The sequence below is a fragment of the Coturnix japonica genome, chromosome 4 (assembly GCF_001577835.2).
Source record: "Coturnix japonica isolate 7356 chromosome 4, Coturnix japonica 2.1, whole genome shotgun sequence".
Lineage (NCBI taxonomy): Eukaryota > Metazoa > Chordata > Aves > Galliformes > Phasianidae > Coturnix > Coturnix japonica.
Genome location: NC_029519.1, coordinates 62,048,565 through 62,065,901, shown reverse-complemented (window position 1 = coordinate 62,065,901; position 17,337 = coordinate 62,048,565). Strand labels below are relative to the sequence as shown.

The window sequence follows — 17,337 nt, the reverse complement described above, 5'->3', positions numbered from 1 at the left end:
AAAAGAGGCCCACTTCATAGATGAAGTTGACTCACTATTTCTACAGCTTGCAAACTTCATACTTAAGGATACAACACACATCCCAAAAGATGGTACATATATTCCACTGTTAAATAAAACCATTCTTTGCCTATTTGTAGGTCAGTTTCTGATTTTGATCAGCTGGGGTACAGTTCACATTTTGGAAAATATAAGTTTCTTCAGTAAATAAATTTTTTGACTTTGTTTTAGACTACGGAGAAATACTTTTTGGTGTAAACCATCATTTGTTCCTTTACTGCCTATTTGTGGCTCCCACTAATCTGCACACTCAAAGAGCACCTCAATTTACTCACACAATAGTAGTGACTGTTTTTGACACTTGACGACCAAGTAAGATGCCAATTAATAAATCACTCCCATCTGCTGCAGCATGAAACACCCTTTCTGTTGCTCCTAATTCTCAGGTATCACCAGCTCCTTACACTGCACATAAAAGTATGTCTGAGGCTTATGTAGGAATGAAAAATTATCATTTGAGCTAGCTGATGACAGATCATTCCAGCTGAGCTGTGCTGCATCCTTGTACATCTGACACGACAGAATAGACTGCTGTATAGATTTGCAAGAGATTAAACATTTGAGTTATAAAAGAACATCAGCATGAACACACAGAGCGAAAAGGAGCACATCACAATGTTAACAAATGAGTATGCAGTTGCCAGTATTGCCTGCTCTGTATTCAACTGCAAATGCTTCAGAACTGCCCATGCACACCATAACAGCCTGTGTCTAGGTAAAGTTTAAACATCCTATTGCCAATTTCAGTTTTAGTCACAAAAGACTTCTGAAACACAGCCATCATGAAACTTTAAGACATTCTCTAAGAGCATATCTAAAATACATCAATACATGTGGCTTCTTGCATCTTGCCTTGAAACAATGTAGACTAGCGCAAGTAGAAAGTTCACCCCTGATCCAAGATAGTTTTATCAAAGAGCACATTTTAATCTAAGAGCATGGAGAAGCCTATGTTTGTAGATTGGCTGTTATATATTCTTATCCTGAATCAGTTCAAATCTGATATCCTAGAAATCATATAAAGGAATAAATTTTTAAGGTAAAATAATTTTGATCTACTGCATTGATGGAATTGCACAGTACCTACGGTTTGTGCTAGGTGATGTTTTATTTTACATTCCAGGAAACTAAAAGATGTGTTTTTTCCATCAGTAAATACAACAGCCACAATCTGAAACAAGACACATTTATTCTTGTCCTCTGCTACAAGCAATCTGCTGCACAAAATGTTTGTCGCTATTTTCCATCACTGAACAAGTTACTTAAAAAATAATCTTCCTAGATAAAGTTTAAGTATCTGCCTGTCAGGTTATCTTTCGTCGGCCTCCTGCAGCCAGCATTTCACATATAAAAAATATCCTAAATATAAGCTCACCGAGACACTGAAGCAGCATGTACTATATTCTGCTTGATGAAGCTCCCCAGCTGGTTTATGACAAACACTGGCACGTGGCTGGAGCAAAGCCTCCAGAGGCTCCACCTGATATGTTTTGTCATCAAGCAATGTTTATAAACGGGACACTAAATTGGGCTGCTTGTTGATTGTTGTAAGCAGAAAAATGTGCAACTGAACCTTTCACTGGACACCAGCTTGCTTTCCAAGCCTGTGCAGACCAGCAGCACCAGGAGGTGTATGTGGAGAGAAACATCCCATCCCCTCCTAAAACTGCTCACCACACCAGGCTTCACAAGAGGCACAGCCAGCACCAACCTCTCTCAAAGAAAAATGAAGGTGGGAAGAAAGGAAACTACAACAGGGAAGAAAAGAGAAATATAAAGTGAGGACTCAGGTCTGGGGAGCAGAAAGTGCTACCAGACCAGGATTAAGCAAAGTGCTGGAATGTACTTGAATGCAAGGGAAAGCTTAAATAAGTCTAATTTGCAGAACAGGACAGTACAAGGAAAAAGAAAGGTAGCTTGTCTCCCTTTTTTAATTTTTTTTTTTATTTTATTTTTTTTTTAAACAAAAAACCCAGCAAAGTACAACAGGGCACCACAATGCTCAAATACACTGACTTTTCCCAGAGGACGCCCATCTCAGCTTTACATTTAAAAATGTCAAGGGAATGCAACATCCTCCTGTACTTCTGCTTATGAGCCACATGGGGCAAACAACAGAAACAAGCAGCAGCACCCAGCTTGGGCTTTCTGTGACATCTTGGAGTTGCGTCAGTGCTAAACACCCTTTTGTCCCTGCCTGAGATCTGCCCCTGCACCTTCACTGACTTTGGGGTTAGGAGAGGAGCAGGGCTCAGTCCTGGACTGTCACATTTGCCAGAGCATCTGGCACTGTAAACAGATTTTACCTTGCTGCTCGCTTCTGAAAAGTGTTTCTGTTCCTAAGTTTATGGTGGTTGCTGGTAGTTTCTTCTTGTAGAGAGTTCTTTTTTTACATCTTCATCAGTAAGAGAGCATTCAAAAGTGCCAGTATGCACATTACGAGTTTCCTCTCAGTCACTTAACATTGGCTTTTCAGCCAAGATCTCTGGGTGTGGAAACAAACTTCTCAGAAGGAGCACTTGGGAACACTTACTCCTGACCATGTCAGCCTCGCCAGCATTGAAGAGGTCACTGCTCCCAGTGCAATGAGGTTATGGATCAACCCTGATGATAAGGAAGGAGCAAAGCAAAGGGTGGGCACACAATCTCCCTGCCAGACTAATGGATTCTTGCAATTCCTCAACCTGGTTTTATTACACTTCATTTTATAGATGTACAAATTGCACCACAGACAATTTGAGCACCAGCTCTCATCAGAGTCTGAGTAATCAATTACTTTCTTTAAGTTAAAACACGAGCAAAAGTGGACAAGCAGATCAAGCATAACTGTGTTGATGCACATTGCAGCTAGAGCACATGTACAGTAGTAAGTTATAAGCAAGGAAAACAGGACATCTCAAGAAGAAAAAGACTGCACTCTGGTACAGAACTGAGAATAGAAAAGATATTACCAACATTTAAGTGCTTTAAGCTAGCACCTTGGTAGGCTGAAGTTCTATCATAGCAATTCATTAATTATTCTACTTTGCTACTGATAAGAAATTGGTCCTAGAAATATACTTTCAATGTATGGAAGCATAGCTATACACTTTCACCAGTGTAACGTGTTTAACAGGAAGAAGTCCCAATTCATTAAGCATAACAAGAATATAAATAACACTATTACTTGAATGGCTTTTATTTATGTTTCTCAATCACGTAATGAGCCTTACAGAGCTTGAAGGAAGTGACAGAAAATGCCATTACAAACAGAAAAAAACCACATTAATGCTAGATTGATTTGCCTTTAACTGAAATAAGGCTTTTTTGTATGTCATACGGTCTAAACGAATGATTTTTAAGAAGCCAAACTGAGAGTTCATTCAAAAAGGTGCTGTCAAAAATAAATGAAAGGTCTTGCTCTTTTTCATTTGTAAACGCAGAATGAAAGCAAAAGATGGGCCTGGGAAGAAGGAGAAAAATGAGAAAGTTTTATATATATATTTGCAAAGCAGAATCTTTTAAAGGGGATCTGACCTGGAAGTACTTCTGACATGGCTCACGGGGCGTCAGCAATGCATCAGGAAATAGATTATAATTTGAAATCTGAAAAGAGGGATCATGTAAGAATTAAAAACAAAGGAAAACACAAAATAATGCACAATTCAGAAGCTCCTGAAAGGCAAAGTATTCGAAACAAACTCTGGTAACATAGCAGTGATCATCTCTGGAGCTTTCAAAGATATTTGAAAATCATTAAAGTATGGGAGATACTTGGTCTTGTTAGCTGTAGTCCAGTAACAAAAACTAACACAAACATCACTCAATTCATGCTTTACACTAGTCTCCAGTTTTACACAACATATTGCAAGGGGAAAAAAAGTTTAGAAAATCAGGGTTTTTTCTCAGTTGCTCTTCACTTGCTTACCCAGGAAACTACCCCAGCATTGGCGAATAAACCCAGCAGTAAGACATTAACACACAAACAACTTGCAGAATAAGACCCAGCACATGAAAGTAGCAAGCAGTCTGCACAGCAGATCAAATAGGAGAGAATTCCAACAAGCAACTGGGCAGCTGCCTCCTGTATGGGTCCTGGCATGGCCATTTCTCTGGACGTAAGCTAATTTTGCTTTAGAGTCTAAGGGTTTGGATACAAACGATGTATACACTGGAAGCTGTGGCATTTCTGTACAGCTACAACTATAGTTGCAGAGGAAATCCTATCTGTAAGGACATCAGCTGAAAGCAAAACATTCACTGACAAAATGAAGTAGTGGGGCTGCTGCCTCAGGTCCTACAGACCTTACCTCAGTAAAGCCTGAGCAGGTTGAGAGAACAATTCCAACTCGGTACTAGCTAATTCTTGAGTTTCAAAGAGTAAATACCAGGTTAAAACATCAATTTAAATTAGTAACCTACTGCAGTCTTCTTGCATCTGCATTTTTTCCTCAGGTAGAACCAGCAAATTGGTAATAGCTAGATATCAGCTGAAAACCTCCTTGTGAAGACCAGATTTGCACTAATAAAGCAGAAATCAGATTGGGGGACTAGCAGGTTCTATCCTGTCAAGTGTCACCACGTGCCTTTTTGTCTACACAAATTCCAGAGGATATTGAATGTTTTCAGAAGGGAAAAGGAGAAAGAAAAACACTTGGATGAAGAGCTGTGGTAGAGGAGAGCAACTGAAGGTGCTTCTATGGGCAGCAATTCTCTCCATGCTGCAGCACCACTTCTCTACTTGGCCCAGCTGGGAGTGGGAGGAGGAAGCTCAGCACAGCCACTAAAGTGAGCCAAGCTCCACAGCCCAACAAAGCACAGCAGAGCTGGAGAACACAAGAGCAGGGCAGGAGCTGAGCTGAGCTACAAACAGCTTGCTCATGCCCTCTCACTTGTCTGCAGGCTGCTCCATGCAGATCTCAGAGCTGCTGAAGACAGGAGGGGTCTGTTAAGACCCTGTACTCTATTCCCATCATTGAAGCACAGCATCCCCCAGGCTGCTTTCCCTGCCTCACCATGGTGGCTGTCCTTACCCCTTTAGTCCCTGCTAATGCAGGAATCAGCTTCCTGCCTTGCTCCCAATTCCCAATGAAGCTCGCTGCCAGCCTCTGCTGCCTCAGAATCACACTTCTCCTGTTAGAGCCAACCACGCTGCCAACAGCCTGGCAGTGGTATCTATTCTTGTGATGCTCTTATTAACAAAAACCTATAACACTGAGCTATCTTTAAATATTGTTTTTAAGGAAAAGACAACTTAAAGTCCTGTCGTTAGTTCTGGCACTGCCGTTTGTCACTTTTTCCCTTCCTCTTCCCATCCTTCTAGTCTAATTCCTCATCTAGCAAGAATTAAGGGCCAAGATGCCTCTCACTGACAGATTCTAACACCTACAAAGGGAAAAAAATAAAATAAAATCAATAAAAATGCTAGATTTATTGCTCACATCCTTATAATTTTATGAAGACTGACAGATGTAAATAATCAGTGTATATCTGAGTGCCTGAAGCACAGTGCTGCAGACTGCCTGGGCAAACTCCTGCTGCTAAGAGTGCTCTTGAGTCAAGCGATCACTTTCAGAAACAAAGAGCAGCGCTCTCGTTTATATACTGCGTACCCACAGCATGCAATCAGGATTAAGTCTGCATTTAGTACTGCAAAAACAAGACACCAAGTCATCTTCAAATTCAATTTTCTTCCTTTAATCAGATTTCCTTCCCCCACTCCCCCACAGAATAGAAGAGTCTGGCAGGCACAATCAGTGCTGTCACTGCAAGGAGATGGAGTGTGTGTTATCTGTTGGCTACGGCAACCACTGCTATCAGGACCTTCTGCCATCTGAGCTATGTGGTTACAGCCACATCTGCTAACTAAACCTCTCCTTTTTTTTTTTAATCCTGCTGTGTAAATTAAAATCCAGAGCCTTAATATTCTCTCTTAAATAAAAATCAATATATTTATCACTCAAGTTTCTGCAGTAAAGATCATACCTCAGACGTGGTTAGTTACAAAGAGCTCTAATTTAAATGCATGCTTTACTCTATATAGAGAACAAGCTTACATGAATGAACACACATTCATTTCCTCTTACATACTCAGAAATTATAACTTAGGTTTCTGAAGCTGAGATCAATAAACCAAGATAGACTTAATCTGCTGTATCCTGAAACTTCAGTAATGAGGGCCACACAAAAATAGCATTTACTGACCCTTAAGCTAAACAACATGCAGTTAAATCTGATTGGAATTACCAAAACCAAAGCATGATAACATACAAAAAAGAAAATTACATTAAATGTGTCTCTGGGGAAACAAAGCAACCAACATGCCCTGTAGAATACACAGAGTATGCAGGTGCTTCATTAAACAATGGAAAGGAATAGGTGGTCACAGGCTGAGCACATAAACTGTCATAAGAGTGATTCGGATCAAACTCAGAGCTGGGAATTTTCAGCCTCCACATCAATTTAACTTGGATCATTTGACAACTCCTAAATCAGGAAGCAAAACTTATTAAAGAGATGATTGATTCCCAGACTGGGCTGAAGAATTGGCAGCATCCAGCACCAGTATCAATGTTCCAACTGTTCCCAATGGCACAAGCCCAACACCAAGCCCTTTGCTCAGGAGGGACAGGCAGTGAAAGTAGAGATGTGACTGAGCATAGGTCACAGCACTATTAACAAAAGGCAAGAAAAGAAAACCCAAAAACATGAACTGACACCCTGCCAGATCAGATGGATGAGCTAAGTTGTGCTGAGCAAAAAAAATAACAATTAACAATAATGGTCATCATCATTAACCACCTCCCACACATCTTGTCTGTGGCCCTGCTGTTTGCAGCCGGCAAATACACTGCTGCTCCCACAAAGCCCACAGACAGCACTGCATACACCTGAGCACCATCAGCTTCTCCAAAAACAACCAATCGTATGCATACGAATACAAACACTTCAGGTTCTCTTTCTAACTTTATGTGTGTTACTAATTAAATTCCTGGATGGCCTGGGTTCAGGATTTCACCTGCAACAACTTCAGCTGGCCTCTGAATTACAGATAATAAGTTTATGGCTAGTTACACATTAAGTTCTTATCAAGGTTAACCAGAAACATTTTTTACCCAGACTGGAATAAGAACTCTGAACCAGCAATTACCACTGTTCTCAAAGCTGAGATCCCCAAATCCATTTGAAATAATTTTATTTTCTTATTACCACAAGTCTGTACTTACTGTTAAATCGAGCTCTAAAAATGCAAATCAGAAAACTAAATTAATGGCCCAATTTTCACAAGATTCTACAGCTCTGTATGAAAGGAGATAAGAATAAAAATATAGATACATCACAAGTCTAAACGTGAAGAATCAAAACTCCTCATTTCAATCACAGTGTTTGCAATAACTTCAAATCACTAATGGTAAGTTGAGAAAAGTGAGCAAAAATAAAGTCCAAGTCTTACTAATAGAAAAGAGCACTGATTGCCAGGCTTTGTAAAATAAGATGATATGGACTATCAGGAAGAAGGAATTACAGATTTGTGGGATTCTGTCACATGTATTAAAAACTTTCTGTATCTCACCTAAGCAAGGGTATTACATCACATATCTTTACATCATTGTTAAATACATCTGCCAAAGCCATCTTCAAATTGGCCCACATGTCCTTAGTACATTTCCCTTTTTCCTAGTAATGGAATAAAATGTAATTCAGAGCAGGGGTTTCACCAAACCTGAAAACACAGACACATTTCTAGTTCATAATTTGTTCTTTCATTAAAAGCCAAGCTACAGTAAAGCTTATCATACAAAGAACAATCTCATCCAGGTTCAACATTTGCCAATAAAGCTACACATCGTCTTCAACAAAACCTTAATGGGACAAATATGAAAGCAGTTTATGAACCAATTGCTCTAGTTTTTCTAAAGCTGATAGACATCTGAGAGATTATTAAGGGGGCCATACCCTATAGTAACCCTCCTAAATGTTATTATGGCACCAGAATATAGGAGTAACTTTAATCTTGGCCTACTGAAGCAAGCAGAGTTCCTTGATAACATTGTTGTACTGCAACGAGAAACTTCTACCCATGGAGCTCTTATATAAAACAAAACACATGCTCATAAATAAAATCAAAGTGTACTTGCTTTATGATCCCCATAAACTAAATGGATCAATCCATAATAAAGTGGAAGGAGAACATAAAAAAGCAACAGCACTGACAGACATTTATATTCCACTAAAGCTTGGCTAAATGTGTGCTCAGTTTCAACAAACTTAGCTGTAAAAGCCTTCAAACGAGTGGAAAAAGAACAAGCCAGTAGCACGACCGGCCTGGATTTCAATGAGTCTTAAGGTCTCAATGTGCTAACCAAAATACTCCACTCCTTTCTTTTGTGCTGTCACTACCAATATACTTGTTGAGTGTCACAGTCAAGCTACCTTCCTTGGATGGTCTTCTATTGCTTTGGTAGGGACTCCACACCAAATGCGCAAAGCCACTCCAGCAAAGTTCTCAGTCCAGCTTGTGTACATCAGTACAGCAATGTAATTGCTGAGACTGGCTGTGACACTGTAAACTTGAGGTTTTATCCAGGGTTTTGTTGCTATTTATGTCCTCATTGCAGCACCTGTTTCCCTGTTTCACTGCAACAAAGTTTTTTCAAAGGCTTTTCAGTATTTCCATTCAACAATATTCCTTCTGAAGACTAGCAGTGGGAAATGACCTCAGTGCAAAAAATGTTGCAGCTGGGCACTCCCTGGCAAAGTTGAAGAGAAATAGGAAGAGCAGGAATTTGAGCATTCCAGGGGTAAAACCAAATCCCAGGTTTATGAAACCAATCCTGCTCTCTCCGCCCTCAAGTATTTTGAATTGTTGGATGTGTTTAAGAGCTGTTTGGATGTGGTGATCAGGGATTTAGCAGAGGATTTTTAGAGTTAGGGTACTATGGTTAGGCTGTGGTTGGACTTGATGATCTTCAAGGTCTTTTCCAACCTGGGTAATTCTATGATTCCATGATTGGAGACAATCAAGAACCAAGACCCAAACATCTCCCCTCTGCAGCCCAGGGAGTGCCATCCCACAGGGGATGTTTCCTTTCACATTCTCATCCTTGATTTACAAACACTTCATTAAAAACTTATTTCCCCCAAAAGGTTTTCTTGGAATACCACCTTCCATCAGAAATATAACCTCAGTCAACTCTAATAGTTGTATTGGCAGAACGTTATCAATAAATCATTTTATATGGATACCAGAGTCTGAGCAGGTTTTAAATAAAACATGCCTAATAGTTTGGAAAAAAACCCTCCATAGTGACTTAGGCAAGGCAGATGTGGTGCTCTCTTCTTCAGAAGCAAAGGCTGAAGACAAAGCTGCAAGAGCAAGCAGGTCCTTGCCTCCATGGGACTGTACCTCCACACAGCATGCTCCAGAGGTCAACAACTACCAAAGCTACTGCCCAGAAATTCCTGCCTTTCCTCACTTGTCCTCTGAGAAAACAAAATAGGAGGGCTTTTACTTTAATTTGCATTTTCATAGCACTCTCAGAAAATATAACTGCTGTGCATTTAATTATGTTTTAAACTGTGCCTTTGCGGGCATGCAGGACAGCAACGTGGAACTGGAACTAATTCCAACAAAATTCTTTGCTTTGATCCTATATCATACAAAATACCACAAGCAAGTAAAGCAAATCAGTTGTTATGTTGGGGGCAGAATATGCACAGACATCCCACTTGAAAGTTTTTCCAGTTATACAGAAGACTTTAACACAGTGCACAGAACCAACATTTTAGCCATAGTATGAAAGCAAATTTGAAGCTACATAACACAATTCCTACCTCTTCAGGAGTGCTACTGCAACCTATGCAGAAAAGCAGTTTTATGACTAAATATTAAAAGAGGTAAAAATATGAATGAAGCTCAGGAAAATCTGTGAAGGAGAATTCTGTTTACGAAGCCAAGCTTCTCCATGCTGGAGACTTTCCAGTCTTATGACCATAATTTTCATAGGAAAAACAACAAGAACAGAACAGCAAGGAGGGAGGCTCCCTGTTGAGCATGAAGTCAAGACAAGCAGTGCTAAGTAGAGCCAGGGATACACCCAAGACTGTTTTCTTCATGGTCAGTAATCAGGCAACTTCACTGTTCTTTAACTGGACATTTAAGGTCAAAATCATCAGGTACCTGTTAAATTCACTACTTTCAGTTCTACATTTTAAACATCTTACTTCTTCTGTACCTTCAGCATCTGCATTTCAAATATGTTTCCCAGCACCGGGCTTCAAATAAGCTGCTTTCTATTTAAATTCTTATGTTTCCTTGCATATAAAACCTTTTGTTACTCTTCTGAGAGTACAAAATGCTCTGTATTCACTAGAGTTATGAAATCATTCAACAAAACAGTCAGTGTCATGAATGGCCAAAAGGTCATCACACCACCAAAGAAACAACAGAAGTGCCCTATTCCACATGGGCCTAATTCTTTCCCTTACAGGTTGTACTTATTTACAGAAAGGTAGTAGTTTGTCTATACACATGTGAAATATAAAGTCTTTGATTAAGCTCTAAAACTGTGCCAGTTCCTTAATACTCAGTAATAGAGATCAGAAAGTGAGGGTAAAGTTCTTCCTTTAATGACAACAACTATGATTCCTGAAATACAATAACAGAGATGCTGCCATGACTCATTATTTATGCAAAGAAAGCAAAAGCAAAATGATGCATTTTACTAGTACTGTCACTAGGATCTAACCTGCTACCAGAAATTTAATTCCCCAAAGGCTGGGCAGGTTCAATACCGTTACTGCCGGATGCCCAAAGCACTTACTGTGCTAAGCACCAGGAAGTTGCAGAAGTCATATGGCAACTAAAGAAAAAAAGAAAGGAAGTAAGGCTTAATGACTGTGACCAGTTAAGAGAAGGAAAAACCTGGATAAACAAAAGAATAAAGCAATAATGAAGTAGATATTTTGGTATCCCTGCCCTCAAACAACGAGCTCTGGCATCAGTTGTTCCTGATGCAAATTTCTGAACTTTGCTGGTTCTTTACTGCCTGCAGCTGTTAAACCAAAAAACAGGAAAAATACTATAGGCTCTTCTGACAATAATTAAATGCCATTTATTGTTGGTAGAAATAGGAAAGACCTCACTACCTGTTGCTACAAAGGATCATTTCAAAGCTGAACTTCAAGCCTAGACTGAGGTGTAGACTTCATGCCTTGCAGGATGCTTGGGAGGTCAGGCTTAAAGGCTAGCACCTAGAGATAACACCAAGTGATACAAACAGATCTGTAGGTGACCACCAGAGACGTATCAAAGCTGTAACAGCCATTTTTCTCCCAGTGTTACCACATACAATACCTGAACACTAATACCCACCATAAATATAATCCAGAGGGATGTAATTCACGGGAAATTTAGTGTGAATAAGATTGACCTCACATACATAAATAATCTGAACTGGAGCTGTTAGTGGAAGTTGTAAGCCGTTAAAGCAATTGTGCAGTGATGGCTCAAGCTGTTTGCTAATTTGAAGGTACCTGGTACTGAACACTTGGGCTGGGAGTGAGGAAAAACAGCAGCTAAGTTTTTGAATGATGCTACAATAAATGAAAATAGAGACCTTGATCACAAAACACAGCATGGTGCAGTAGGCTCAGTCAAGTCAAACAATAAGTTTTTTAAGGTTCTCAAAGACACCTCTGCAATCTGGACATGAATCAGTATACTTACCATTTGGTTATACACACAGGAGAGCTGGCATCGATTACAATATGTCAGCATCCTTCGATAAATACTTCTTCAAATTATATATGAACTTAGCCTTCAAAAGCAATCAAGTGACCAATAAATGAGACCAATTGCATACATACATGAGCTGCTTGGCCGATAGTGAGCCCCTGGGTAGCGCCTGCCCATAATGCCGTCAGCACATCCCCACACGCTGTCAGCTGCTCCCAGCGCAGATCGAAGTGCCCAGCTGAGGGAGGAGGAAAGCACAGATTTAGTACAACAGCTGTATCTTTTTCATTAAAATGCTAATGACCCTCACAAATTTCAGGCTAACTACATTTATAAATTATTCATGGCCGTGCTGTCAGAGTAGATGAACTGTTGTGCTATACGTGCAGCATAATTTTATTATTAGTGCTTGGCCTCCACTAATAAGCTTATATAAATTTGAAGGCACAGAGAAGTCTCAGGTCATGCAGCAACTTAATATGGCCCACAATGTGAACCAAACAAAACACTGCAAGAGAGAATTTGTTTTTAGTTACAAATGCAGCTAGACAGCAGGTGAGATTTAACAACACTGTCATTTTACTTATTGTGCAATGGTCAATAAGCAACAAGTTTATCAACATTCCATATTTAATACGGAAGCAAAATGTATCCAAGCTGCACAATGTCAGCTGCTTTGAATCTGTCTCTGAAAACCATTCCTGTCTTTATAGGAAAGCAGTCCAACATCAGGGCAACAGTTTTCCTGCAGTAACAAAATCCCCAGGTGACCAAGAAATGCATGGTACGTGCTGGGGTCAGCCCAGAGCAACATACTGCAAACCCTAGACCTCAATCAACATGCTACTGAGCCAATAAAATACCAAGCATAAAATATTTTAGTTTGAAAACAAGAAATCCCATGGTTTCTGTTTCATGCCTTATAGTGACTTCTACATCTTTGCAGTTAAATGAATTTTACAACTATCTATCTCCTATCTACTCAGCACCAAGGCCTTCCTACAAGACAAAACTTCCAGCCATTCATCCTGTGCAGCCAAGGGCACACATCACAAAGCAGGCTGCCGCCTTCTTAAACCACCATTTTCTTTATGGAGCTTGTAACAGCTCTTATGACTACTGTATAAGAGTTCATTTTACTCTGGCTCTTCCAACACCAGTAGGGAACAAAAACGTGTTCTTTTATATATATACATATATACATATATAATATACATATATAAATATATATACATATATACACACACACACACATATATATAATGTATATTAATGACTTATGTTCAAATACTGGGTGAACAGGATAAAGGTTGCTTTGGTACATTCTGTAGGATAAACAACTCAATCCAACCCCCACACTTCTAATAACCATTAAATCTTTTTCAGTTTTCACTTGTATATATTTGCTTGCATATGCTGCTACTTATGAGGGTGTGCAATGGTTGTTGACTGATTCTTTGGCCTTCCCTGGACCCCCATAGACAACAATAAGTGTGCATTCAAATACAGGTCTACATACACACATACTGGCTACTCAAAACTCATACAACATACTTCCAGCAGACCTACTGTCACAAGCTTAAGAAAAAGGATATGAAAAAGGACAAAAGACTGCAAATGACAGAAGTCACCCAAGTGAGACCCCCTCCATCATCCAGCAGCTGTAATGAGCAGCTGCACAGCAGGAAAGAAGCGCTGCATGAAGTTTCTCAAGGGATGGCTAGTTAAGAAATCACATTCCCATACTCTTGGAGTGATATTCTGACAAAAGCACAATCTTGCCTTTAAAGTATGGCTTTGAACATCAGGAAGTAATTATGCTGGGAACGGGGAAGAGAATGCCTTTCATTGTTTCAAACCCACACAGGTTCTGCACAGATAGGTCAGCTACAGCAAAGAGCTCAGGCACTGAAAGAAGAATAAACCCCAAAATTTTCACGCTATGCCCCTGCATCTCATTTTGAGATTAATGACAGCATGTTTGCATACACACATACAGTTTTTGTATAGTTATGTTTGTATATTTGTGCATGTACAATGCAAAGTTGGGGACCCCAGAAAGCTGTGTGGCCCACGCCAGGCCCTGCTGCAGAGAATGGGTTGTCATTAATGAGCTTGAAATGAAAGGTGTTACTGAAATCTGCTTGTGGAAGACAAAACGTGGAAGCTCTTCAGCAAGGAAAAAGATGCTGTCCCAAAAAGGAAAGCTGAAAGCCAAAGCCTAATAGGAAAGTGATTAAGTGAAATAACACAGAGCATGAGGTCAGTTGTCCAGGGGATCGCTAAGAAATTCTGCTGTTGGTGCTGAGCCACAATGCAAGTGTTTGGAAACAATGGAAGAAAGAGACCTAGGTACATCAGCAGGGCACTGAGCTCTGCTTAGCCTCTAGTGGGATGCATCCACAGGGAAGGCAAACCAGTTCTCAGGATACAGCTAGGAAAACACTGGCACCATTGCACTAGGTAATGCCCAGACTTATCCAAGGCAGCTCAGTAGCATCTGGTCCCTCACACACCAGAGGGATTAATGGAAAACACAGGAAATTGGAAAATAATCAAGGTAACAGATTTCTATCTTGTACAAGGATATTAGGAGCTTGGCTTACAGCAAAATGAAGGCTGAGAGAAGCAACAAAAACTTTAATGCTGGCACAAGAAGAAAGTGTATGTAAAGCAGTCATTACTAAATTTAGGTTGGAAATTAGAACATACCTAACATCAGAGAGACATGGTCCAAGAACAGCCTCCAAAAGGGTGTAAAATTTCCTAACCTATACGCTCACTATGCCATGAGCTGGACAATAGATACCACTCTAACATTATTAGCAGTGTTATTATTATTATGTAACAGCGTAATATGACAGAGTATATGTATTTTGGACCACATTTGGACCTGAAGGTTAGATTCCACCAGCCTTATAGCTTTGTATTCAAGAGTTTTAAATGAGGCTTTTAATAAGAAACTGCTTAACTAAAGGAGAGGTCATGCAATCTGAGGTAGGAGCAACCATCGATTTTCTTCCGAGTCTCTGAAACAAGTTAACGATTCTAGTTTAGCCCCTAGCAAAGAGGCCACATCTTGCAGAAATTAACTCCTCAGCAGAAATACAGCTGTGCAAGCTGAACTCCTTTAGTAGCAGCAGAGATACCACTGGGTCACAGAGGCAGATGCTGAAGTATCTGAAGCACAATCTGAGCTATTGCTGTGTTCACCTAGAGTTTGTTCTTGACACAGACTTCAAATCTTAAAGCATATGCTGTAGACATATTAAACATATGCTCTGCTTTCAAGTAACTACAAGGTCATATGAATCACAAACATTCCATGCATGTAGCAAGGAGAAGATCTTGTGGTTTTATGGTTTTGTGTCAGAAGACAAAAAGCCTGGGTGAAACGTTCATGGGAAGCAGATAAGTACTGTTGCACATTAGGTTACAAGATAGAAAGTTCATCTCTGTGCAGAAAGGAGAACAGATGTACAATGGCAAGCGAGGGAACCCCTGTAACCCCATCAGAGGCACTAACCCAGCCCTTACAAGGGCTGCTCCAGAATCCCAGCCCCATGGGCTGGAGGTGACACATAGATAAGCCAAGGAAAGCAGCTCACCAGACCACTTTTCAGAGTTAAGGGAGTCACGCCGTACAAACAGGAAACTTGCACACGCACTTCTGATTCACGTATTGACCCACCAGTTTTCTTGCTTTTGCCTTTCCACTTCTCTCCCCACCTTGCTGGGAAGGAACAGGCTAGCTGCTCATTTGGGTTAGTGCAGAGCAGGACTCCAATGCAGCCTTCTGAATGGATTAAATATATAAGTCTCAGCTTCACCTTCCTGCAAAGGAGCAGATGCTTCTGACTGTCCATTACATCCCTTGTCTCTATACCCCTCTAATTTCTTCTTTGAAACTCAACTGAACCCTGCAAATACCACAAACAGCACACTTGATATATGTGTAAATACTAACAACGTGCACAGCTGCACAGTTCTTCAGCCAGAGATCTGGCCACATTCCTGGGAATGCTCATGGCCAGCCCTGGCCCCAGGGGTGTATACATATTTCACCACTAAAACCTTTCCTCCTGGTCAGCTAAAGACAGGACTGAGGGAAGGCACAGGCTATGTTTGAATTCACACACATGCTGAGTGTTTCTGACTATGCTGATCTACGCAGCAAGATGAGTGTCTATAGTTGGCAGTGTCACCATTGAGGCCACACACTCAGTCCTGCTCTTGGGGTCACTGCACAGCAGTTTCATCAAGGCTCTGGTAGTCTCTATGGGCTACTGGATTCTGTAACATCTAAACACTGCACGTTCAGCAGAGGCAGACGTCTGCAATCTGAGGAAGCACACAGACCTAAGAGATCCTTTCAGCAGCAAACCCACACATCTTCTCCAGGATGACACAAAAAGAAATGGTGAACAGGTCCATGGTTCCAAATTAAAGCACAGTAACATTGACTAGAGTAACACTGTCAGATAAAACCAGAAGTACACACTCTGCTGCACAGCTCTTATTTCCTCCCTTACTCTCTAAGCATCCATTTCTAAGGAGGAATTCCTAGAATAACTTAACTGATCAAAGTAGTCATTACTCTTTTAATAGTTTCCCAATAGTTCAAAAAAATAATCAAATTAACTCAAAACTCAATCAGTTACACCAAGCAAGAATTAGTTAAACAAAACACTGCTCTCCAAATTCTTAGTCACATGCCTGGGTTTTTCCAATAATTTTCCCTTGGAAAAACTCTGCCTGGAAAAAGGGGTCATACACAACCACTGTGCCCCAGCAGGAAATTGCTACTTACAACCTCTCTCAGAATCATAGAATTGCAGGGGCTGGATTCAGCTTCATGCTCAACTGCTTCATGCTCATCAAGCACCTCTTTTCATGCTCATCTGGAAAGCCATTTGCTACTTGATTTAACAGCAAGTATTATTCCCACATATGATGGGTATAGGTTCTCAACTTTTTGGGTTGGACAAAAATTAACATGACTTCTGCCACAAACACCAGATCTGACAAAGCCAGATTTCCCTCCAGCTCTTCTTCCTGTTCTGCTACTGAATGTATCAGGTTCAAGTCTTTGGCTAGTAAATGTCACTATCCTACTTAGAGTTACTTTAGTTGGGAAACTACAGCACATAATAATGAACCAGGGCTTTCAGATTCCATCATTGAATCAGATTCCATCTTTGAATCAGATTCCATCTTAGCCCAACTGCAAGTACTCACAGTCTTACTAAAGATTACAAGCACTCAAAACACGCCACAGGAAACCACACTTCTGCTATAAAGAATGTTGAGATCCACCAAGAACATCCACATCAGCAGCTATACTGGCACCAAAGAGGAATGGCACTGCTGTAAGACACCTCTGACACATAAAACCTTTCTCATATGAGAAGGCGAAGATATAGTGCTTTTTTGCACAGAGCTTAAAAAAAGCTACAATACACAAGAGAAAAGAAACTGATTACTGCTCTTGTACTAGAGGATTTGGGACATGCTTACTAACAAACATCATGATATTCATATTTCTATCTAGTACTTACTAT

The 17,337-nt window shown here is 40.3% G+C and overlaps 1 protein-coding gene across 20 annotated transcripts in view; it reads right to left on the bottom strand.

The window, feature by feature from the left end:
* Positions 1-17,337, bottom strand: part of APBB2 (amyloid beta precursor protein binding family B member 2) — a 141,979-nt gene that overhangs the window by 74,686 nt on the left and 49,956 nt on the right. For 14 of the 20 annotated variants that reach the window (XM_015862395.2, XM_015862394.1, XM_015862402.2 and 11 more), the window contains one exon: positions 11,908-12,014. In XM_015862395.2, coding sequence (XP_015717881.1) covers positions 11,908-11,953 — 46 coding nt within the window. In that variant the 5' untranslated portion in view covers positions 11,954-12,014. Of the gene's footprint in view, positions 1-3,576; positions 3,646-11,907; positions 12,015-17,337 lie in introns of all 20 variants that reach the window. The other 6 variants (XM_015862411.2, XM_015862414.2, XM_015862412.2 and 3 more) reach the window with 1 other exon arrangement.